General features: G+C 40.2%; 1 protein-coding gene across 2 annotated transcripts in view; it reads left to right on the top strand.

The window, feature by feature from the left end:
• The window catches only part of CTNNA3 (catenin alpha 3), a 505,620-nt gene that overhangs the window by 318,027 nt on the left and 162,813 nt on the right, over positions 1 to 24,780 (top strand). For both annotated transcript variants that reach the window (XM_065670947.1, XM_065670948.1), the window contains one exon: positions 13,442 to 13,534. In XM_065670947.1, the coding sequence (XP_065527019.1) occupies positions 13,442 to 13,534 (93 nt within the window). The remainder of the gene's footprint in view (positions 1 to 13,441; positions 13,535 to 24,780) is intronic.

Raw genomic sequence — 24,780 nt, 5'->3', positions numbered from 1 at the left:
GCCAGGCTGATCTCTGCCGTGCCCTGCAACACGACTCCTCACTTCCTGGCAGGGGTTGGCTGGCTGCTGAAGCTGTGGCGCCATCCTTTACACTCAGTCCTGTTTCTGCGCACTGAAGACGCAGCCACCGCGGGTACAGAAGCAGCCATGGAATGGCTGGGTGTAGTGGGGCAGAGAGTGCACCGCTCCACTTGCTTCAGGCCACCTCGCGCCTCTCCTCTGTGGCAGCGCCCCAACCCCCAGCAGCGCCTAGCCCCGCCCCTGTCGTTCTGGAAGGTTCAGTGGCAACCCTGCTGTTGTGTTGTGGTGAAGCCCTTGCTGGTGTCCCAGTGAGAGGCGGCGGGTCATGGCCAGCAGGAGTGGGTAAGTTTCGTTGTGTGTTTCTCTATCGAGCTTTTAATGTAGGTAGCCAAAACCGTGTTATGTCTTGTGGAAGGAGAAATCTGCCGTTCCTGGCTGAGGCTTTTCTGAGCACTGAGCCGCTGGGTGCTGAGGAGAAAACTGCACGGGCAAGCCAGTGTGCAGCCGGAGCTTGCAGGGCAGTTCAGGCCACTAAGAACTAGTAATGACTATGTTTTTTTATTACTTACGAGTCGTATATGGTAAGAGGTGGTGTTGGCCTTTTGCAAGCAATAAGCTCAATAGCCTTGTCGTTTTAAGGCCTGATTTAGTGCAGCATAAAGTCTGAAATACTAATCTGCAAGGAAACAGTAGAAAACAATATGTTAAAAAATGCATGTTTTCCTAGGTTCACAAATTTTCAGTTTCAATTCTTCATTCTGAATGTTTGGCCTGTTTTAAAGGGCTGCATTTAAGCAATCATGAGATTTTGGGAGCACCTGTGTGAGCAACTGCTGATCAGTGTAGGTGAATGATACACGGTCCAATTTAGAGTATTATTTTGGTCAGTATTTGAAATTAATTATATTTCATTATGCTTATGCTTACAGCTGGTTGATGGTGGAGTAGTAAAGTAGTCCTCCTCTGGGTATTATTTTTTCAAGGCCTGCTCAGTGGAAGCAGGACAAGAGTAGACTAAGGTGTTTATAATAGCACTGGTAACAGTAAAGTATATTGTATCCTGTTTAACTCTGAAATGAATGTATTTTTTGCTTATGGTAGATACAAATTTATGCATCTGTGTGCTGCGGTTGGTTCCTGTCCTGAATGTGGCGGTATGGAAAGGTCTGCTTTGCTGTCTGCTAATGATTAAGGTAGTCTTCTCTACAAGGGTTCCTCTAAGTTCCTTTCCTTTGTTTCAATTCCAGGAAACAGCAGTTGTCAATATTTCAACTGTTGGAAAGCCCTGTGTGTGTGTGTGAGGAGGGAATTGAGTCATCCGATTAACTGTAAAGCACAAACAAAAAAAAAAAATTCTGAAAATATATTTTTTCCCTATGTGTAGATGTGCTATGAGGGTTGCACACCATTTAGCACTAAGTTGCTGCTATACTGTCCCAGAAGTTGAATCTTGAAACAAGTTGGATGACACTTTCTTTGTTTTCGAAGGGTGTGAGGACTTCTAACCATGCTTTTACAGGGATTTCAGGAAAATTACTTATATGATAAAACATTTTTTTCCCTTTTGAGAAGTTTTCTTAGGATTGTCAGTAAGGATTCCTAAAGTTGCAAGTTAAACCCTCCTGTCATGCGGCTTTATATTATTCCCCCCCCCTTTTTTTTTTTACATATTTAATCTATGTTTTAATTTGAATTTTCATCATAGTACCACTGTACCATTAATAATAAGTTAGCAAATACTGTGTTCATTGATAGTGTGTTGTTCCAGTGTCCTGATCACATATGCTGGTGTACATGGTTGAATGGTTTTTTCCATTTATTTTTGCAGTAATGATCTGGTACAATTAATGTAGGAGGTGAGTTTCTGGAAAGTTAGTGACAACATTTGGTGCAAACCATAGTCTAAGATAGCAATAATATTTGGGATTTTTACAAATAAAGTGAAATTAAAATTGTGTTCTGTGCATTGGTATGTTTTAGTACTCCTTTGGTTGTTGGCATCATTGAACAGTTCAGGAGTTTGCATGGAAGTGCAGAGTTGCCTCACTGATTGCAGTTTTGAGTACGTAAGGTAGCCTTTTCACTCTTCGCTCTGTGGACAAAAGGGCAACCTATCATAATGAAATTTTGTTTGATAACATTTTTTTTCTTTTTAAAAAAGAAGTTACATGTGCTGAATTCTGTAGTAGTTTTTAGAGGACACACAGTTTCATTGTTTGTGAATTTGTCACATACAATTTGTAACGCAGTATTGTGTCCTGCAGAAAATAAAGTAGGTATTACTAGTGGTGGATGTGTGAAAATTAGTGTCAAAGTTTGTATGGCTGATGTGAGCTGCTTTATTTCTGGTAATACAGTGAATTTAATTTGTATTATTGAGTGTGTACACTTGTATCTCCCTGTTCTGTTTCCTTCCAACTATGAGGAAGAAAACATTCTTTTGTTGCTGAAGAGTTCATTGATGATTCTAGGTAATGGGCCATACTTTATTCAGTTGTAGCTAATCCTCAATGCCGTATTGTTGACTCTTCTATTCTCATCCTACATTTGATTTTAAGTGCTCAAGCAGCACACATCCGTAATTCTGTACCCATAGTTAATAGTAATGGTCATTGGAAACAAACTGGAATATCCAGTAACTGCTTTTTAGTGCAAAAAGTACATATTTCAGAAACTTACACTGCTATATACTTTAAGTATTGCCAAAGCAGGTGCTTGGTACTAATGTTAGGTGTAAAATGAGTGTCCATACTTTCTATGGAGGCAAAAGTTCTGTGAAGGGCTAGTCTCAAGATGGATTAAATTCTGAAAGTATGTTCTATTGCACTGATTTTTCATTATCTTTGATTATCTGTGGATTTGTTGGTGGGTTGTTAGAGTCTCTTCCCCCCCTCCCACCCAGTGATTTCTTGAAAAGTATTTGTGATACAATGTCTATTACATTTTTGAATGGTTGTTCTTTATAACTTTCCAGAGATTAATTTATGATCACTATGATTGACCTTTTATTTATAAGAAAGTAAATCTGTAGTGTGTATAATGAATCCAGGTGTTGAATCAAAACAACGTGCTTAGAGCATAACTCTTTTTGTAAAAGGATAAATGTCTATTTTGACATTTTGCTTCTATTTTGAGCTTTTTAAAGAACTGTTACTTGAACTGCGATTTTTTATTATTTTTTTAATTTTATTTTCCCTCATTCAAAACTAATCATGTAATGTTTTATTTGTCAGGTGTCCTACTTCAAGAAATTTAAAACATTTACATTGAAATGAAAGAATTTCTAGCATTCAGACTATGTGATTATACTGCTAAAAAGAAGCGTGTTTCCTCTCCTGCTCTGTTATTATTTATTAAGCGCTAAGTGAGAGCTCTGTGGTTTCATTTTGTTAGCAGACGGAGAGTCATCTTAGCTCACACTGATTTAATAATATAGGTTATATGCACGTTGGAGGAACTACACTGCATCTGCTGGGAGTGTTTTCCATCTCAGTTATCCAGTCAGAGGCAAAGAGGTGGATATTTATGGCAACAGAAGTGTTTCTAAGACATTTTAGAAAGAGTCTAAGATGTGGCTAAGAGAAACAAAGGTCACCCAAGTATGCTTAGGTGTTTGTAGATGACAAAGCCATATGTTGTTTAGTCTAACAGAAAAATCTGTAAAGCAAGGGTAATGGATATTGTTTCATAGAATATTGGAATAATGAGTAGTAAGAAAATAAGTAAGGGTGTATTCCTGGATATGTTTGGAGCTTACCTTTGTTTTATACAGGGAAGGGCCTGAAATCTTGAGTATTCTAATGAGCATTTTACTATATGCCTCATTGTTATTTAGGTGCCAGGAGATAGAGGGTTTCATGCAGAGAGGGAAGAAGAAAAAGAAATGCACATGCAGAAGAAAAAAGATGTTTGGAAATTTTACCCTGAAACATTTACGATAAAAAACATTAATATATGGGATATTCAGAATATGAGATTATACATTTGTTTTGAGAAGTGGTTGATCCACCCTGATCCTTCCAGGCTTTCATTGGTGATAGATATGGGTGTCCAAAAGGTCAGTGTCAGACAGTTGAGTCCAGCTCACTGTTCAGAAGCATTTCTCTGTGTGTGGTGCCCAATCCCCTCAAGGACTGTATATTCTGGCATTAAGTTTTGACAGCTCCCCCTCTTACATATTTGAAGGAATTGGCTGATTCTGTGCATGGCTGATGGCCCGTTTCCCTCGCTCCATGGTGAACTGATGTTTTATTTGCAATGTTTGTTGTCAGGCTGAGAGAAGGAATATCAGAAGATTGATTATTAGTTACATGCTTATGGAGTTGGAATGTCACTTTCTCCTTTCGAAAACCATGCTCTCTTCCAGTTTAATACAGTATGTAACATCTGTGTGTACTGGTAAAATATTCTTTTTGCCTTTATATTGACATTTTTTTTTCTGTCTGCATGAAGAAAGAGGTAAGGAGTAAAACTGTTGCATTTCAGTCAATTCTTTGCTTGTCCTAGTCTCCTTTTCACATAGTTTCCTCTGTATTTCTGTACTTGTGTGGTACTGCTGGAAAGCCCTCTATTGCTAACATTTCAGCAAATGGTGCTAAAGAAGGACCTATCATCTTGGCATATCAAAGGCCACTTTGTGATTATTCCAGTGGATTAAGTCTAGTGCTCTTGCAGATGGTGCCTTTTTTGAGAAACTTTCAGTGAGACACATATCACACCTATGGACTGTTACTGTTTAGTGGACTCTTCAGCTAACTTGGCTTGCAGGGCACAAATGCAGTTGAGATACAATGTAATCTTTCTGGTTGTAACTAGGGCTGTACACTCTGAGGTCTGGAGAGGGAATCTTTAGCTTAGTTCTTCAGTGGTCTTACTGTGATGCAAAGCAGTGAGAGAAAGATTAATGAGGCTCTGGATCAGGCCTGACAGCTTTACCAAAAAGGAAATGGTTTGTGAAATGTTACTGTGTAGAATTCTCCCTTACACATGTGTGATCTTTGCCTCAGAGTATGGTGGTGTTGTGTTTATGCTTTTTTCCATTTTTAATTTGATTGAGGGCCAGTTTATCAAAGCAATCTCCTAAATGAACTTGTGTGAGATAGGACTTATCTAAGCACATGAAACTTGAAATAAATAGCTTGAAGTGGGTTGTTCTAGATTTCTGTTGTATTAAAAAAAAAAAAAAAAAGAGATAACTAGTCCATTGGTATTCAAATATCCTTTATTAATTAATTATGGGAATAGAATCTTTAGCATGCTTGACAAATAACATCATAGGAAACATTAAAGTTCTAGAATACCCTGAGGAGTTTCTTCATGTTAACAAGGTAGATGGTTGCAGTTGAACAGGGGCAGCGATAAGCCTCACATGTACAAGGTAGAGCTAATTTTGTCAAAGTAGTGATTGCTGCATTAACAGACTAGAGTTAATTCTGCAGAAAAATGGAGGAGAGAGACATGTAAAATTAAGCGAAATGTAACAGGTAGAGGTTTGCAGATACATAGTCCCCCACAGTAGCTAAATTAGCAGTTTCCAGAATCAAAAAGACATGGAAAGCAACATAATATATATTAAGTATATTTTTAGTATAGCTTGTAAGTATTCCCACAAAACTGATGAGTAATAAAAAATAAAGTAATAGTGTAGATTTTGATCTGAAGTACCCTAAAAACATTTTACAAGCAATGCAGAAATAACCTATAAACTTTGGAAACAGCTTATAAATAGCTCAGTGTCACAATTTTACTTGATCTGGAAAGAAGTTAAGTTTTACTATAGAAAATGGGTAAATGGGTTGAAAACCAAGCAATATTGTGATACTACTTTATTGCACACTTGGGGGTAAGTTTTCAGTATAAAGGAATATGGTTTTTCACTCTAAACAAATATTCCAGTCTGTGTAAGTTTTATTAAGCTCATAAAATTGTACGTAGTAATAATAAATTCATATAAAAATGCAGCAACAACTAGAAGACATACATACATACATCAGTGTAGCCTTTTTCTTAAAAATACAGAGTTATTATTTACTGCTGACCTTTTAGTTTTTCCATGGCAGTTTTTTTATATGAAAAGTAATTTTTCTCAAAAGACTTTTTAAGGCTTCATGAGTAGAGCTAGGGATCGAAGCTAAGAATACATAATAAACTTGTAGAAGATAATTTAGTATACCACAAAATTAGAAGCAAAGAATATATAAGTATGTTTTTTCATTTATAATTGGAGGAGAGCAGACTAACAGTTAAAATCAATTTTCAGAGAGTATATAATTTATATCAAAAGCCATGTTGGCTGCTGTAATGCTGAAAAATAAAATGTTACTCATCAGTTCAGTATTCAGCTGCTCCTACAAATGAAATATCTTCTGAACAGTGATTAGTCAGGATTAATTTCTACCTTAATGGATTGCTTTATTGCATTTGTGTCTGTGTTGTAGTATGATGTGTATCATCCCTATGCCATCGTTCTTTCCCCCGTGCTCTTCCCCTTCCTAATTCTTTTGTTTGTATTTGGTGCCCATCTCTTGGGCAGTTAAAGTTTGATGGATCACAAGGTCTTTGAGGCTTTGCCTTCTTCGAAACATTTGGCAAAGCAAGGTCCTCATCTCGGTTTCAGCCTTTTTAATTTCCTGCATTAAAGTCATCATGTCAGTGACTTGGTAGATTCATATACACATTTGTCCTGGGTTCAGCAGTAGCAGTCATTTTTCTGCTTCTTAGTAGCTGGTGCAGTGCTGTGTTTTTGACTTTCATCCTGGGAACAGCGCTGATAACACCAATGTTTTTAGTTGTTGCTAAGTAATGCTTATTCATGCTCTGCCAGGGAGGAGGGGAAGCTGGGAGGAAGCAGAGACAGGACACCTGACCCAAACTAGCCACAAAGGTATTCCATACCACAGCAGGTCATGCCCAGAATGTAGAACTGGGGGCAGTTACCCAGAAGGGCTAGTTCACTGCCAGGGTCAGGCTGGGTATCGGTCGGCAGGTGGTGAGCGGTTGTATTCTCTTCCCTTGTTATTTCCCTTATCATTATTATTATTGGTAGTAGCAGCAGTGGTTTGTGTTATACCTTAGTTACTGGACTGTTCTTATCTCAACCTCTGGGAGTTACATTCTTTCAATTTGCCTGACCAATCTGGTAGCTTTCTATGATGGGGCTACAGAACTGATGGACTAGGGTAAAGCAGTTGATGTCATCTACCTGGACTTGTGCAAAGCGTTTGACACTGTCCTGCGCAACATCCTTCTCTCTAAATTGGAGAGATATCAATTTGATGGATGGACCACTCACTGGATAAAGAACTCGCTGGATGGCTGCACACAAAGAGTTGTAGTCAATGGCTTGATGTCCCGCTGGAGACTGGTAACGAGTGGTGTCCCTCAGGGATCGGTGTTGGGGCCGGTCTTGTTTAACATCTACATCACTGACGTGGACAGAGGGATTGAGTGTGCCCTCAGCAAGTTTGCCGATGACACCAAGCTGTGTGGTCCGGTTGATATGCTGGAGGGAAGGGATGCTATCCCGAGGGACCTTGACATGCTTGTAAGGTGGGCTGATGCCAGCCTTATGAAGTTCAACCATGACAAGTGCAAGGTCCTACACCTGGGTCGTAGCAATCCCAGGCACGGCTACAGATTGGGCAAAGAAGAGATTCAGAGCAGCCCTGCAGAGAAGGACTTGGGGGTGCTGGTCGATGAGAAAATGAACATGGGCTGGCAGTGTGCGCTCACAGCCCAGAAAGCCAACCGTATCCTGGGCTGCATCAAAAGCAGCGTGACCAGCAGGTCAAAGGAGGTGATCCTGCCCCTCTACTCTGCTCTTGTGAGACCTCACCTGGAGTATTGTGTGCAGTTTTGGTGTCCTCAATGTAAAAAGGACATGGAACTGCTGGAACAAGTCCAGAGGAGGGCCAGGAGGATGATCAGGGGACTGGAGCACCTCCCGTATGAAGACAGGCTGAGGAAGTTGGGGCTGTTCAGCCTGGAGAAGAGAAGACTGCGTGGAGACCTCATAGCAGCCTTCCAGTACCTAAGGGGGCCTATAGGGATGCTGGAGAGGGTCTCTTCATCAGGGGCTGTAGTGACAGGACAAGGGGTAACAGGTTAAAACTTAAACAGGGGAAGTTTAGATTGGATATAAGGAGGAAATTCTTTCCTGTTAGGGTGGTGAGGCACTGGAATGGGTTGCCCAGGGAGGTTGTGAGTGCTCCATCCCTGGCAGTGTTCAAGGCCAGGTTGGATGAAGCCTTGGGTGAGATGGTTTAGTGTGAGGTGTCCCTGTCCATGGCAGGGGGGTTGGAACTAGATGATCTTGAGGTCCTTTCCAACCCTAACTATTCTATGATTCTATGATTCTTCTCCCCATCCCTCTGGGAGCAGGGAGGAGGAAGGGGGGTAGGATTGATAGAACGAGCTGCATGGCTGGCCTTAAGCCATGACAACATTAAATTTACTGTTTATCAGATTACAGTTCTCAAGAGAAAAAAGTACTTGTGCTTGGTTCTGATGTTTATTACATGGCCAGGGAAGTTTTCAAAAACCATGCAGATGAGACCCTCAGTGACATGGTTTAGTGATGGACTTGGCCATGCTGGGGTTGTGGTTGGGTTTCCTTGACAGGAAGTTTTAGTTATGAAGAATAGGAAGTCTTCACCAGGAAGGGGAAACACAAGAGATTTATAGTATAATTGAGTTAGGAGTCCAGAAAAAACTGGCAAGATACTAAGCACTTCTTGGTGGAGCGAGGGGCAAAACATCTTAATCATAAAATCTTAGAATAGTTAGGGTTGGAAGGGACCTTAAGATGATCGAGTTCCGACCCCCCTGCCATGGACAGGGACACCTCACACTAAACCATGCCACCCAAGGCTCTGTCCAACCTGGCCTTGAACACCACCACGGAGGGAGCATTCACAACCTCCCTGGGCAACCGATACAAGTGCCTCACCACCCTAACAGGAAATAATTTCTTCCTTATATCCAATCTAAACTTCCCCTGTTTAAGTTTGAACCTATTACCCCTTGTCCTGTCACTACAGTCCCTAATGAATAGTCCCTCCCCAGCATCCCTATAGCCCCCCTTCAGATACTGGAAGGCTGCTATGAGGTCCCCACGCAGCCTTCTCTTCTCCAGGTTGAACAGCCCCAACTTCCTCAGCCTATCTTCATACGGGAGGTGCTCCAGTCCCCTGATCATCATCATGGCCCTCCTCTGGAGTTGTTCCAATAGTTCTGTGTCATTTAGCAGTTCCATGTCATTTGACAGTTCCGTGTCCTTTAACAGTTCCATGTCCTAATAACATGTTACTTCATTTTGTACAATGTACGTAAGAGGGATTTAGGTAATTGGCAGACTGTTCCCAAGAAAATACTCATTTTTGGGTGTTAGTGCAGTAAATTTGACTGAAAAAAAAAAAAAAAATCCCTTGGTGTTCATTTAATCCTTAGTTTGCAGTGTGGGCAAACAGTATGTCCTGTGTTCAGCAGTAGCAGTCATTTTTCTCCTTAGTAGCTGGTGCAGTGCTGTGTTTTGACTTTCATCCTGGGAACAGCGCTGATAACACCAATGTTTTTAGTTGTTGCTATGTAATGTTTACTCTGACCAAGGACTTTGTGAGTCTCATGCTCTGCCAGGGAGGACGGGGAGCCGGGAGGAAGCAGAGACTGGGCGCCTGATCCAAACTGAGCAAAGAGGTATTCCATACCACAGCACGTCATGCCCAGTATATAAACTGGGGCAGTTACCTGGAAGGGTTCGTGTGGGTATTGGTTGGCGGGTGGTGAGCGGTTGTATTCTTCTCCCCTGTGATTTCCCTTATCATTATTATTGGTGGTAGCAGTAGTGGTTTTGTGTTACACGTTAGTTACTGGACTGTTCTTATCTCAACCCGAGGGGGTTACATTCTTTCGATTCTCCTCCCCATCCCTCCAGGAACAGAGGTGAGGAAGAGCAGGGAGTGAGAGAGTGAGCTACGTGGTTCTGAGTTACTGGCTGGACTTAAACCACGACACAGTACTAGACCAATAAAACTGTTCTTACCTGAGAAAGAAACAGGTGGTGAGGCAATGTAGTGCTTTTACTCTTCCTCTCTAAAAATCTCGCTTTGCACATGTGTTTTCACCTTGGACTTAACTCTGAACCTCAGCTCATTCTTAAACCACTCTCGTACATCCTTGAGTCACAATTGGAATGTCTCTCTCAAGGACTCTTACCAACAGTATTGTGCTTTCCTCTTTCTTTTCAGCAGAATGAATATGGTAACACCTCTTGTTCCTCTGACAGTGAAGAGGCAGATTCACTTTGCAGGTGAATTTCCACTTGTCCTGTGGCCCTTAATGGTTTGGGAGCATTTTTCTTTTGCCTACAGGAAGGGTATTACATTATCTTCATCACCTCCAGCCATATATGGCTTTAGGGCATTGGCTGCTGCAAATTATCATACCTTTCTGAAGAATCTTTCTTGGCACACCTTACCGCAGATCCACTGAGAGCAGCTGGTGGATCTCCGAGATTTCTTTTTTTTTTTTTTTTCTATATGTTTTTTTCCCTTTAGCTTTGTTATGTCCAGTGGAAAGCATCTGGAAATCTGAGGATGAAAGAAGCTGAAGGCTTCTTAATGCGTGTATCTTCCACTAAGGGAGAAGATATTATGATATGTAGTGTGAGTGCATTTGTGTGATCGTAGTCAAGGTAAAAAGCCTTCCATCTCCAGAATTTTTGAGAATTGTGCAAGCTTGTTCATAGATAATATATCTCAAACAGCCTCTATATACTACTTTCTTTTACTTTTGATAGATAAAGAGTAGGAATTGGAGAAGTTAATGCACACATTTTCAGATAATATCTGTTCCAGTTGTGCACTCCCCTAGATATACATGCACATTCCATATAATGTAATGTGTGAGAGGAATAGAGGAATATGATTAGCTGGGGGTTGTCTTTTTTTTTTTTTTCCTAATTATTGATCGCATCTAGTATGCACAGGTCTTACTCTTCAAAATGGGCATCAAATAATCTAAAAACCCCATCAAACTAATAGAGTATTTTGTCTACTGTCGACACTACACAGTGCACTTACAGGCTTGGTTCAAAGTTTTGCTCTTCCCACTGCACCTTATTTAGTGTATTAATTCATGTTGTTAAAAATCCTGGTTTGTTCACTGTTCTTAATGTTTTCAAGGAAGAGCTGTGTTACTGCTTTCATAGTATCTTGGAAATGGTTGAAGAGAATGATTGCAAATAGGTCTGTTGCACTGAGTAGTGCAAGGTGAACAAATAAGCTTTTTCATGTGGTTAAAAAAAAAAAAGTTGAAAAATTTGTTTGTTTTTAAAGTTATGTTGGGGCTGATTTCAATCAGACCAGTCCTGAGAAACGCTACTCTTCAGAAAGAGAATGATTTTCAGACTGAGAGGAATCACTGGCTCTTCATTTTAAAATTTTACTTATTTTTGAAGTTGCAGTGTACTTGGACTTCAGGTCCCTTTAAAGAAAGCTAGTAACTCTCTTGGAGGATACAAAAGAAATGTGATGGAGCTTACAATGCTTACGGGAGAGGTGTAATAAAGGGTTTTTGCTATTTGAGGAACATTTCAAGATGTACATGATACTTTAAGGAAAGTTAGATGATAGATCTTCTTACAGCTAGGGCTTGACTTTTCTTATGGGTTATGGGCCTTTAGTAGTGATGAAACAGCTTCTTATCCTTAGTAGTAACATTACAGCTTTGAAAGAGATGTCAGGACAGCCACATTCCCATTTGACTCTTCCCATTTGATTTATTTGGATTACTGTGTTTTGGATTTGCATTTAGGAGATCTTTTCAGGAGCTGGTGAGGAAAATACTAACAGCGTGTGTACTGATGGTGGCGACCATGCTTATGACTGCTTGGATTGTCTTTTGGGTGGAAGAGCTGTTAGCCTGATCACCTACTGAGATTGACAGAGAACCCTTTTATTTATGCATAAGCTATGTGTAGAAAAGTGTGACAGATGCTGGGAGAAGAAAATTCTATTTTTTTTCTAATGGAAACAAAAAATTTTCTAATGTCGATCAAAATAAAAGGCAAAAGATTAAATTCACTGTTGGTATAGCACTCTGCTCTATGAAAATAACCAAATAACCAGAAAAAGTGTAACACGATAAATGTTTGTTTTCTAAAGTAGCTTTCTTTGAATATTGGTTTTTCAAAGACATGCAGTTTAAATAATAGATCTCCGTTTGTCATTGTAAAGTGGCTTAACATGAATTCCTAATGCTTACATCCTTAATTTGCTACTTGTGCTTTGAGAGCAACCAGTGAGTTGTATTAGAATACCAGGGATAGGTTCATAACGTATTTATAAGTAGGCACAGGTGTAACATGGAAGGCCATGCGTTCTAGTCTTCATCCTTTTCAGGAAGTGTCTTATGTAATCTTTTCTGAATTTTGGACAGGAAAAGTAATTTGACTATACACTAACTCCCTGTAATTATTATTATCAATTATGTAAGAATAATAAATCCTTTGGTAATAGATCATCATTGACTATTAGTTGTAAAATGCTAGTAGACTTGCTCATATTTTGCAGCATTAACTATGCATATCTATATCTCTGTTAGTATCTACAGCACAACAGAGGTCTATTTCTCAGGCAGCTCTTGATCTACATTAACATTGGAGTGATATATATGTAATGCAGCTGCTTCAGTGAAGGCTGTGAAGACTACCAAGTGTGTAGTAGTTTATGTAAGGGCATTACATGACTTGAGTAGGATGAAAAAAATGACTGATGTCAGTATCCCAACCCCTCTTGTACCTTTGTCAAGCCTGTCTGTTTCAGCCTGTTGATGCTGAGTTGCAGTGAGCTGCAGTGAGTGCTCTTTTTCCCTTAATTTCTTCAAATTTCAGGTTCCCTTAGATGTTTTTAGTGCAAGTTATGCTGATATGACTATTACAGCAGAAAACCGTGCCACTAATTGGAATAATGACCTATGGATAGTGCAGGGCATAAATCAATCTGTTTTCATTACAACAAATCAAGGCAAATGATCTTGAAGGTCTTAAGAGTAAGGTAAAAAAAAAAAAAAATAAATCTAGACATCGTTTGAAGTGGTCTGAAAAATTAAAGAGTCTTGATCACAAGCAGTCTAGCTGAAGCCTTAGGATCTTTGAAATTTCGTGATATTATCTAAACACCACTCTGAAGCTATTATGTGCTGAACCTAAATTGGGGAGAGGTCACGAGATTCCTCATTACTGTCACACCTTTGTACAGCTGTCCCACCCCCAGCCTTCTTCTCCTGTATTTTCTTGTTCAGATACATTCTTTGACAAATTAAGTTCCCCAAGTAGTTAAGTCTTTCTGGCAGAGATGTATTTTTGGCAAGTTTCAGAGTCTGGGGATGAATACTTACAAAACTGTTTGTTTGTTTATTTAAGGTTGCTAATCTTGCTTGTTCGTTATCAACAAATGAAGATGGAATGAAAATTGTCCAAATGGCAGCTAATCACATTGAGACTTTATGTCCACAGGTATGGCTTTTTCAATTAATTCCCATTACAGTGCACTGAGCATACACTGTATTTTTGTCACACAGCACAGGTAGTCATGCTCCTTCAGTCTAACTTCACATTCTCTTCACACAGCTTAGTGAGTAAATGGAGACCAAATGATAAATCAAGGGCAAATACTCAGTTAATTTGTTTATTTTTTATTAGTGATTAACATAGGAATTGTAAATAATTTGGGGAGTTTTAAAAAGCTGTAGGAATGTCAATTGAAGAAACATGCTGCTCTGTTTCTGAAATTACACCTGATTGAATGAACAGTGTAACATAATAGGCAAATTGGGAGTATTTTTACACTTAGAAAGCAACATATTTTGACCTTTAAAGTGAAATATTATTACCATTTTATTTGGATTTTGTGTATGCAAATGTTATTATGAATTCTTCTCATTATTATCAATTCAAAAGCATGTCTTAAGCAAATGAATGAAAAACAGCACAGATACGAATAAATTTTTGGTACTTAATACATTATAAAATGTGTATTCACTCTGTATTTGTAACATTTAGAATTATAGAGATGTAAAAACTTCTGTAGTTAACATCTGTTCAGAGCAAAGATTTTACTGATTTGTGTGAATCTGATTTGAGTGTTTCAGACTTGAGGCTGCATAATTTCAAGATCATTAGTTCTTTGAAGAATACTGTCGTTTACACAGTGCCCTAAATATTCTTATCCTTTTGTGTGTTTGCAGGCTAAATGTAGTTGAAATAGAAGGTGAAGAGCAAATATTAGTAATTATTCAATTATAAGCTGGAGAAGTCCATTTTATGCTTGTTGAGTAAATGCAAGACTGGGGGAGAAGAGGGGAAGAGAAACTTTAATCAAGGAAATGTGGTATTCTGAAAATATCACAGATCAGTGTTCTCTCTTGAAATGCCCAGTTTCAGTGTCATTTTTTATAACTCTTACAGTTCTGTGGTTCACATCCCATTCTATTTGATTTAACCTGTTACTGGTTCTGGTACCCCCCCCCCCCCCCCCCCGATTTTTTTTTTTTTTTTAAACCTCGAGGTAAACCAGGGGTGAAATAGTTGATTATAGATCTGTCCAAACAGAGACTGTAGTATGCACATGATAAGATCATGTTGCTATTAATGGTGTGTTCATTGTGCAGGATTTGCTGCTTGCTTAGATAAGGATTATTCCCTGTGAAAGCATTTTACCTAAGTAAGAAATAGTTGAAAAAAGCTTCTGCATTTTTCAGTAAATCAGATTATGCTGTATCATTTAAAAATCCTCCACAGGGAAAATAATTATCTCTGAAGATCCCTGCAGGTCATGTCAATTGGAGTTTGGAATGGAGAAATTTTAGATAGAACTAAACTGTAGATAGATAGAACTATAACTGTATTTAGAACTCCACAATATTTTTAAATCTTCAGAGTAAAAAATGTTTTTTTCTGTGCTCTGAAAAATCTATTTCTTGCCAGGAACCACGTGTTTTGGATTAAAATCTGAAATGATTGAATTGAAATGGAAAACAATAACAGCAAAAGAACTCCACCAAAAACCAACACCCAAATACATAACCAAAAAATCAGCAATAAAACCACCACCTACAGAAAATGCCTTGGAGTCTTGGGAGTTCTGCAGATTTGACCAGGAAAACTTCCTATGTTGCAGTAGGGAAAAGGCAGATATAGAGTTGGCAAACCCTGAAGAAAAGCCTTTTTTTTCCTTTTACATTTAATTACACCATACTGTATTTAAAATGGAGATGCTTGGCTCTGAACTCTGACCATGGGTTATTTTTTTTTATTTCTCAAATAAGACTATTAGCAAATATTTTGTACAATAAACAAAATAAGCTAGGCATGTATGTTAGATCCAACACAAAACACAGAATGTCTTTTTTTCCTGAAATTTCATGAATGCTTCATGAGAAATTAATTTTAAGAATATTTAATGTTTAAATTAGTAATAGGGAATAGAATAAAGTACTAAAAGGCTGCTAGAATATGTTCTGATGAAGGAAGAATTATATCTGTTCATGTCAGCTAGCTTTTGGTTGGGAGAATTTTCTTGAGAAAACTCTTTGCATGCGGCCATCCAGCCAGTTTTTATCTGCCGAGTGGTCCACCTATCAAACTGATGTCTCTCCAGTTTAGAGACAAGGATGTCGTGTGGGACAGTGTCAAACGCTTTGCGTAAGTCCAGGTAGATGACATCAACTGCTGTACTCCTGTCCATCGGTTATGTAGGCCCATCATAGAAGGCCCCCAGATTTGTCAGGCAGGATTTCCCATTAGAGACCGGCGTGGTTAAACAAGGAGCTGCTGGGCAAACTCAAGTGGAAAAGGAGAATCTATGGATTATGGAAGGAGGGGCTGGCCGCTTGGGAGGAATATAGGACAGTTGTTAGAGGATGTAGGGAGGCAATTAGGACAGCTAAGGCCTCCTTGGAACTCAATCTTGCTAGTCGGGTTAAAGACAATAGAAAGGGCTTCTTCAAATACATAGCAAATAAAACTAAAACAAGAGGCAATATAGGCCCACTGCTGAACGAAGTGGGTACCCTGGAGACAGAGGATATAAAGAAGGCAGAGGTGCTGAATGCCTTCTTTGCCTCTGTCTTTACTCCTGCAGACTCTCCCCGAGGGCCCCGGATTTCTATAGCCCCAGAAGGAGTCAGGACAAAGGAGGAGTTTGCTTTGGTAGATGAGGATTGGGTTAGGGATCAGCTATGCAAACTGGACATCTGTAAATCGATGGGTCCGGATGGAATGCACCCACGGGTGCTGAGGGAGCTGGCGGAGGTCATTGCTAGGCCACTTTCCATCATCTTTGGTAAGTCGTGGGAAACGGGCGAGGTGCCTGAGGATTGGCGGATGGCAAAGGTCACACCAATCTATAAGAAGGGCAAGAAGGAGGACCCGGGTAATTATAGACCGGTCAGCCTTACCTCCATCCCTGGAAAGGTGATGGAACAACTTATTCTTGACTCCATCACTAGGCATATCAAGGATGAGGGGGTCATTAAGAACAGCCAACATGGTTTTATGAGGGGGAAGTCATGTATGACCAACCTTATAGCCTTCTATGAGGAAGTGACTAGGTGGAGGGATGATGGTAGAGCGGTAGATGTAGTTTTTCTTGATTTCAGTAAGGCATTTGATACTGTCTCCCACAGCATCCTCACAGATAAGCTAAGGAAGTGTGGGCTTGACGATCAAGTAGTGAGGTGGATCGAGAACTGGTTGAAAGGAAGAAGGCAGAGAGTTGTGGTCAATGGCGCAGAATCTAGCTGGAGGTCTGTGACTAGTGGAGTCCCTCAGGGGTCGGTGCTGGGACCGGTGCTGTTTAATATTTTCATCAATGACCTGGATGAGGGAACTGAGTGCACCCTCAGCAAGTTCGCTGATGACACAAAACTGGGAGGAGTGGCTGACACACCAGAAGGCTGTGCTGCCATTCAGCGAGACCTGGACAGGCTGGAGAGTTGGGCGGGGAGAAACTTGATGAAATTCAACAAGGGCAAGTGTAGAGTCTTGCATCTGGGGAAGAACAACCCCATGTACCAGTACAGGTTGGGGGTTGACCTGCTGGAAAGTAGCGAAGGGGAAAGGGACCTGGGGGTCCTGGTGGATAGGAGGATGACCATGAGCCAGCAATGTGCTCTTGTGGCCAAGAAGGCAAAAGGCATCTTAGGGTGCATTAGAAAGGGAGTGGTTAGTAGGTCAAGAGAGGTTCTCCTCCCCCTCTACTCAGCCTTGGTGAGGCCGCATCTGGAATATTGCGTCCAGTTCTGGGCCCCTCTGTTCAAGAAGGACAGGGAATTGCTTGAAGGAGTCCAGCGCAGAGCCACAAAGATGGTAAGGGAGTGGAACATCTCCCTTATGAGGAGAGGCTGAGGGAGCTGGGTCTCTTTAGCTTGGAGAAGAGGAGACTGAGGGGTGACCTCATCAATGTTTACAAATATGTAAAGGGTGGGTGTCAGGATGATGGAGCTAGGCTTTTTTCAGTGATATCCAGTGATAGGACAAGGGGCAATGGGTGTAAACTGGAGCATAGGAAGTTCCACATTAACATCAGGAAGAACTTCTTTACTGTAAGAGTGACAGAGCACTGGAACAGGTTGCCCAGGGGGGTTGTGGAGTCTCCTACACTGGAGATATTCAAGGCCCGCCTGGACAAGTTCCTGTGTGATGTACTGTAGGTTACCCTGCTCTTGCAGGGGGGTTGGACTAGATGATCTTTTTAGGTCCCTTCCAACCCTTGGGATTCTGTGATTCTGTGATTAGTGAAGCCATGCTGGCTGTCACCAAGCACCTTGTCATTTTTCACATGCCTTTTATATTTCTTTATTAGTTGTATGATTCAGGATGTCATCTTTGTTTAGTTGAGATGTTAACAGAATTTAAAACCAGCACATACCAGTTGCAGCTGGCTAGTACCAGGCTTGAGCTTGAGAGTTCAGGCATTCCTCTTCCCTTACCCAGTTACCTGTTGCCTGTAAGAGTTCGTAATTTAAGCCATTTTTTGCCAACTACAGCCCTACACTGTTCTGAAGAAACCATCTGGAAGTAGGGGAGGTGAGTGAACCTTTAATGACAGAGCATCAGCTACACAGCTCTTGGGCATCTGAGTACATTGTAAGGGACCTTAAAGATCAGCTAGTTACAACCCTGCTGCCATGGGCAGGGACACCTTCCACTAGTTCAGCATGATCAAGGTCCCATCTGTCCTGGCCTTGAACATTTCCAGTTATGGGGCATCTACAACTTCTGTGGGCAAATATAGAACTTGTAGTGAACTACTTACTGTTGCTTAGACGGAAGCTGGATTCCTCTTGGTCTTTTGGACTCTATTTAAGGGCATGTTTCTTCCAAGGTTCTGTATTCTCTCACGTGCTGGTGTAAAATCTGTAGACATGAGTGTTTTTTTCATGGTGACTAGTTATTGAGGAAAATTATTAATGCAAAGATGTTATTTTTAAAGCAAATTACATGCTTCTAACATGTCTTCACTAGTTTATGTGGAGTATCTTAGTTTGGAAACAAATATTTGAGATTTGATATGGTTTTATTTGTTTTGTAGTTGTAATGGGTGTGTTAGTTCTCTTGGTGCCTCTACCTTGGTGTCTCTACCTTGCTGTCTCTACTCATAAGATTGTTCTGCAGTGATGTGCCCAGTTTTAGGCAAGGTTTGGTACCTGTGGTAGCATTTTTGCCCTGCCCTGCTTGTTCAGAACTTTTTACTGACAGAGGATAAAGTGTTAATTGTCAGCAATCTTTGTGTCATAGACTTTACTCTTATCTGCTCATATTGATTTACTGAGTTTGTAATATTCAGCAAATGGGTATCTTAAGTATTTGTGATTTCTTCTTTATCCTGTTTCTCCTTAAGTTAAAATATCTTCTGTAATTAATTTAGTGCCCTTTCCCTCCTACACTTGTTTACCTCGTACATATGCACCTACAGTTCCTCTTATGCATTAGCAAAATACTGTGCTGCAAGAAGTTAAATCAGTGTATTTGGAAATGGAGGCATAAGTTTGTTAGACCTGTTCCTATAATGCTTCTAGTAGGAAAAAGCTGTAAGAAAATAAAGAAAATGTAATCAGGATCCAAATAAATTTACAATTCTGTAAACATTTACAATTCTGCTTGGCCACAGCCAGCATGGCTTCACTAAGGGGAAATCCTGCCTCACCAATCTGGTGGCCTTCTATGTTGGGGCTACTGAACCGATGGATAGGGGTAGAGCAGTTGATGTCATCTACCTGGACTTGTGCAAAGCATTCGACACTGTCCCACATGACATCCTTGTCTCTAACTGGAGAGACATCAATTTGATAGGTGGACCACTCGATGGATAAAGAGCTGGCTGGATGGCCACACAGAAAGAGTTGTGGTCAATGGCTCAATGTCTGGCTGGAGACCAGTAACGAGTGGTATCCCTCAGGGATCGGTGTTGGGACCAGTCTTGTTCAACATCTTTGTCAGTGACATGGACAGTGGGATTGAGTGTACCCTCAGCAAGTTTGCCAGTGACACCAGGCTGTGTGGTGCGGTTGATACGCTGGAGGGAAGGGATGCCATCCAGAGGGACCTCGACACGCTTGTGAGGTGGGCTAATGCCAACCTCATGAAGTTTAACCATGACAAGTGCAAGGTCCTACACTTGGGTTGGAGCAATCCCAGACACAGCTACAGGCTGGGCAGAGAAGAGATTCAGAACAGCCCTGCAGAGAAGGACTTGGGGTGCTGGTCGATGAGAAAATGAACACGGGCCGGCAGTGTGCGCTTGCAGCCCAGAAAGCCAACCGTATCCTGGGCTGCCTCAAAAGGAGCATGACCAGCAAGTCAAAGGAGGTGTTCCTGCCCCTCTACTTTGCTCTTGTGAGACCTCACTTGGAGTATTGTGTGCAGTTCTGGTGTCCTCAACGTAAAAAGGACATGGAACTGCTGGAACAAGTCCAGAGGAGGGCCACGAGGATGATCAGGGGACTGGAGCACCTCCCATATGAAGACAGGCTGAGAAAGTTGGGGCTGTTCAGCCTGGAGAAGAGAAGGCTGTGTGGAGACCTCATAGCAGCCTTCCAGTATCTGAAGGGGGGCTGTAAGGATGCTGGGGAGGGACTCTTTATTAGGGACTGTAGTGACAGGACAAGGGGTAATGGGTTAAAACTTACACAGGGGAAGTTTAGATTGGATATAAGGAGGAAATTCTTTCCTGTTAGGGTGGTGAGGCACTGGAATGGGTTGCCCAGGGAAGCTGTGAATGCTCCAACGTGGCAGTATTCAAGGCCAGGTTGGACGAAGCCTTGGTTGGTATTGTTTAGAGTGAGATGTCCCTGCCCATGGCAGGGGGGCTGGAAGTAGATGATCTTAAGGTCCTTTCCAACACTAACTATTCTATCATTCTATGATTTAAAAGGCAGTGAGAAATGCAGAACAGTTGAGGTTAGACTGGCAACTTGTAGTAATGACACATGACAGCAGACTTAGTTTTGAGATCTCGCAAAAAAACTTCTGGGAATGCTTCACACCAGATTTCTATCAAGTTTTTAAATGAGATAATTATGATTAAAAAAAAAAGATATTCTGTGCTTATGAAACTAAACTGCCTCTACAGAAAACCATTTGCTGTTTCACTCCAACTTCAATTAGTAGGGACACATGGACTGACTTCATTGGACCCCATAATTTGCTATTCTTCATACATGTTCTGTTAGAAGAGTGCATTTCCTATTTAGGGTACTAAATTCACTGATCAAAATGTAAGAAACTGCTTCATAGTTCCATTGTTCTCAATGCAGGGGAACTAAAATCATGATTTTACTCATGAACTCCTACAGAGCAACATGGGGGTTTTATGAGACTCCTATCTGTCTTTGTGAGAGGTTTAGAAAGGACACAAGGGGTTTTGGTGTGTTCCCATTCTTTAAGGATGTCTCAGAAACTTCCAGTGCTTCTGTTTAAATTTCAGAATATAGAAATATATGTATAGACTTATCTTCCCTCACTTGAAAAAGTCTTGGGGACAAAACATAGATGTTCTGATTATACTTCTGCTTGCTTCATTCCTGAAAATAGCCTTGTTAGTATTCTGCTCTAAATCAGGCTGATTATTATTTTGGTTTGCAGTGCATTAGGACCTGTTTTGGATGTCTGTCTTTGCTAGGTTTGTTTTGCTGTAATTTTTTCAATACATAATTTAATACAGAAATTGCATAGAACACAGAATTGTTGCTTTTCAAATGGGTTCTCTCACCTTTCCCACAGAATTCTTTGACTAAGAATGTTGAATGTATGCAAAAGCTTCTGGTAAGCATCCTATCTCAATGCAGTTTTCAGCAGTCTCACAATCCAAATAAAAAATGTCATTTCTAGGCAAGTTTATCCGTCATCTTTTAAATAGTTGCGTGGATTATGTAAGTTAACACCATTTAGTAATATCATGCTACAAAACTGGCTGTTAGTAAATTCTTAACAAAATGGCTGATTCCCAAAATGAAGTTTATACATGGCCAATAGTCAAAAGTCCTGATCATAGCTGCCTCTGAAAACAGCTATTACTGCTATAAAACCCTGCTGGAACAGACAATGCGTGGTACGTATTGACCTATGTTACCTGAGCATAGACCTCTAAAGTACTTAGTGTATGGTATTTTGGGTTCATTGTTGTATTTGGTTTCTATTTTTATATTTGCTATTCTTGCCCTCCTACAATAATTAATAGTAAAACTACTTAAAAGAGCGTAACACTTGTCACATTTGTGGAAGATACAGCTCTAATTTGCAGTGCTATCTTTTCTTGCTGCTTGGAACTTAATGTGCTGGCACTTATTTTTAATATTGCTGCCACTAAATACAGAGGCTGAATTTTTGTCTGTGTGAGTTTGAAATAAGTCAGTGTGGTAGTTCAAGCAACGTGGACCAGTATTCAGATAAGCAAGATGCTGAGCTGATCAGTGGGAATATATGTCTACACTTCATGTTTTGAGGTCATTCGAATACTGATCTGACAGCTGTCTTTAACATTCTGTATTTGGTTTGTCCAGCATAATTCACCTGATGTTCAGTGCCAGAATGACTGTCTGGAATTGACTGTTGTTTTGGGTGTTACAGATCTGCTTCTCTATTGGCATGTGTACCTGCAGTGAGGAGAATGGCAAAAAACACCAAGACCCCTTGCAAAAAACTGGCCTCTGCAGCCTTCTTTTCTTTCAGTTGCAGTAATTTCAGCACTGTTGTGGTGCTTTCTTTTGTATCTCTCTAGCAGATACTGTTAAGCCTGTTGTGTGTTTTTAGAATCATATAGAATGGTTTGTGTTTATCAGTAAAATTCAGAAATAGCTTGGAACCATGAGCTGAGGAACTGAGATGTTCTTTGTATAGTGTGTTTTTATATGTGGCTGTAGAAGTGATCCAGAAAAGGCATCTCCAATCCACAAGCCATCCTTTTCCAAAGTACATTGATTACACCTGTAATTTGGTGCAAAATAATATGGAAGCTTTCAGCAGGTTAACAGTTACATCAGTGTGCCCCATGCATATGAATATTCAACCAAGCAGCTCTAATTTCCAAGCACAGCTTGCATGTTCTCTGCATTTATTTTTTTTTTTTTGTTAAAACTATGATCATAATTTTCTTCTGCTTCCTGTAAGTTTTGCTCAAGCTTTAAATGTGAATGTCCTACAAAATCTTACACTCAAACATTTATCAGTGCATGTTTCCTTTATAAAAATGAACAGGGAGTTTAGTCTTTCCTTTGAGCTATATTTTGATTTATACTTAAATTGTTTAGCTGATACAGATAGATGGATATTATTTGCTTCTGTGTCATTTTCCAGAAAGTAGGTACTGTATTGAACAAACCTGAATATTCTCATTCACAAAAATGAGGCTTGATATCTAGTAAGTGGGCAGCATCTTTTGATGTGTTAAATTTTTCAGGTATTGGAGTTTAATTATATATTATGATCCAGTGTATTTTTGAAGCACATTTCATGTTTCCTATGTATTTTTCATGAGAGAAAATCAATAATTTTGTTATTTGCTCTGGTACATTAAATAGTAGGAGACACTGAAGAAGTTTTGTATTAGTCTTGGAAAAAGTCTTGACCAATATCACTTTAATAACCAGTTATTTCATTGTTTCATCTTCTTGGTTGAATCATCTGTGTGGCATCTCCTTTTGTCTGTCTTAATACCATTTTCTTCAAATACAGTAGTCTTTTGCAAGGGTGTAAGTTATGGGGAGAACATGGTAAATCAGTGAGTTCTCTACCATTTGCTTTAAAAGAGGGAAAACAGATGTTAGTATCTCTAGCAGTATCAGACATCTTCTCAAGTACCATCCTTAACCTTTCAATTGAGAAATTAATTAAAAGTGCATATCATGCCTTAATAATAATATTTTTAAAACTAAGGGAAAGATACTTTGGTGAAGTGATACATTTTCCATGTAGGTTTTCACCATGTAGGCTAAGTCCACACACAGTGCTGCTGAAGTTCATGAAGAAATTTCCATTAACCTTAATAGCTATGGTAGTCTGCTGGAGCAATCCTATGTTTAATTCTTTCTCTTACATCTTTGTTCTTCAACCAGTTTAATCTGGTATACATCATCAGTGCTGCTAGAGACTTGATCTCCCTCTCTACTTTCAGTCTATTATAACTGCCTTCCTCCTTGTGCCTAACAATAGCAATCTTAACAGCTATTCAGCAGTCTCAATCAGGATACTGATGCAGCTGAGAATTAACCTGGGAAACAAGTAAGAAGGTCAATTTTTGTTGAAGAAATGAAAGCTGGAGAGGAACTTTTTACAAGGGCATGTAGTGACAAGACAAGGGGGAATTGCTTTAGACTGAAAGAGAGCAGATTTAGATTAGATATAAGGAAGAAATTCTTTACTGTGAGGGTGATGAGGCACTGGAACAGGTTGTTCAGAGAAGTTGTGGCCGTCCCATCCCTGGAAGTGTTCAAGACCAGGCTGGATGGGGCTTTGAGCAACCTGCTCTAGTGGAAGTTATTCCTTCCCATGGCAGGGAGGCAGAAACAAGATAATCTTTTAAAATCCTTCCAACCCAAACCATTCTGTGATTAAAGCCAGTTGCTTGATGTTGTCTGTTACATGGGTGTATGAACAGTGCTTGCTGGGTCAAGGAAAGGAGTGAGGGAAAAGGAGGGTGAAGTTGGAGCAGGCCACTGGCAGTGCCAGGTTGAGCTGATAGTGGCACATCTTTGGTGCTGGAAGTTAATATTTGTTTTTAGTATTAGTAGACAGCTGTTGTTACTGGCTTCTAGGAGACATTGCATGGAAGAAGTTGTTAGTCTATTCCAGAAGTATGATAATAATGATAGTGATCTTATTTGGATGGATGATCCTTTGTATCATCAGAACACTGCAGTCTTAATGTGACAGGCACTCATCAGAAAAGGAACATGCATATAAGTAGCCGATTTCCAGTCTGGCTATCTCACAAGGACTGAAATAGATAGAAGAAAACCTTTTCCATATCCGCTATAGTCATGTACTGACTTAGTAGTTGTAGGATGTTACCTTTCTTGGTCTGTGAAAATGAAGTTTGGTAAAAAGCCTGTGGCATTTTAGCTGGTTGGGTATTATGGAATCCTAAAGCTGTGGGCCGCCAAAATGTCTTGGAAGGCCTAATGCTTTATGCTCTTACACAAATCGACTTAGCTAGATTTTTGTTTTGGCTTGTACTTCTCCAGTAAACACTCTGAAGGGGGAAA

The sequence above is a fragment of the Lathamus discolor genome, chromosome 3, assembly GCF_037157495.1.
Source record: "Lathamus discolor isolate bLatDis1 chromosome 3, bLatDis1.hap1, whole genome shotgun sequence".
Taxonomy (NCBI): domain Eukaryota; kingdom Metazoa; phylum Chordata; class Aves; order Psittaciformes; family Psittacidae; genus Lathamus; species Lathamus discolor.
This window is presented reverse-complemented; position numbering and strand designations above follow the sequence as displayed.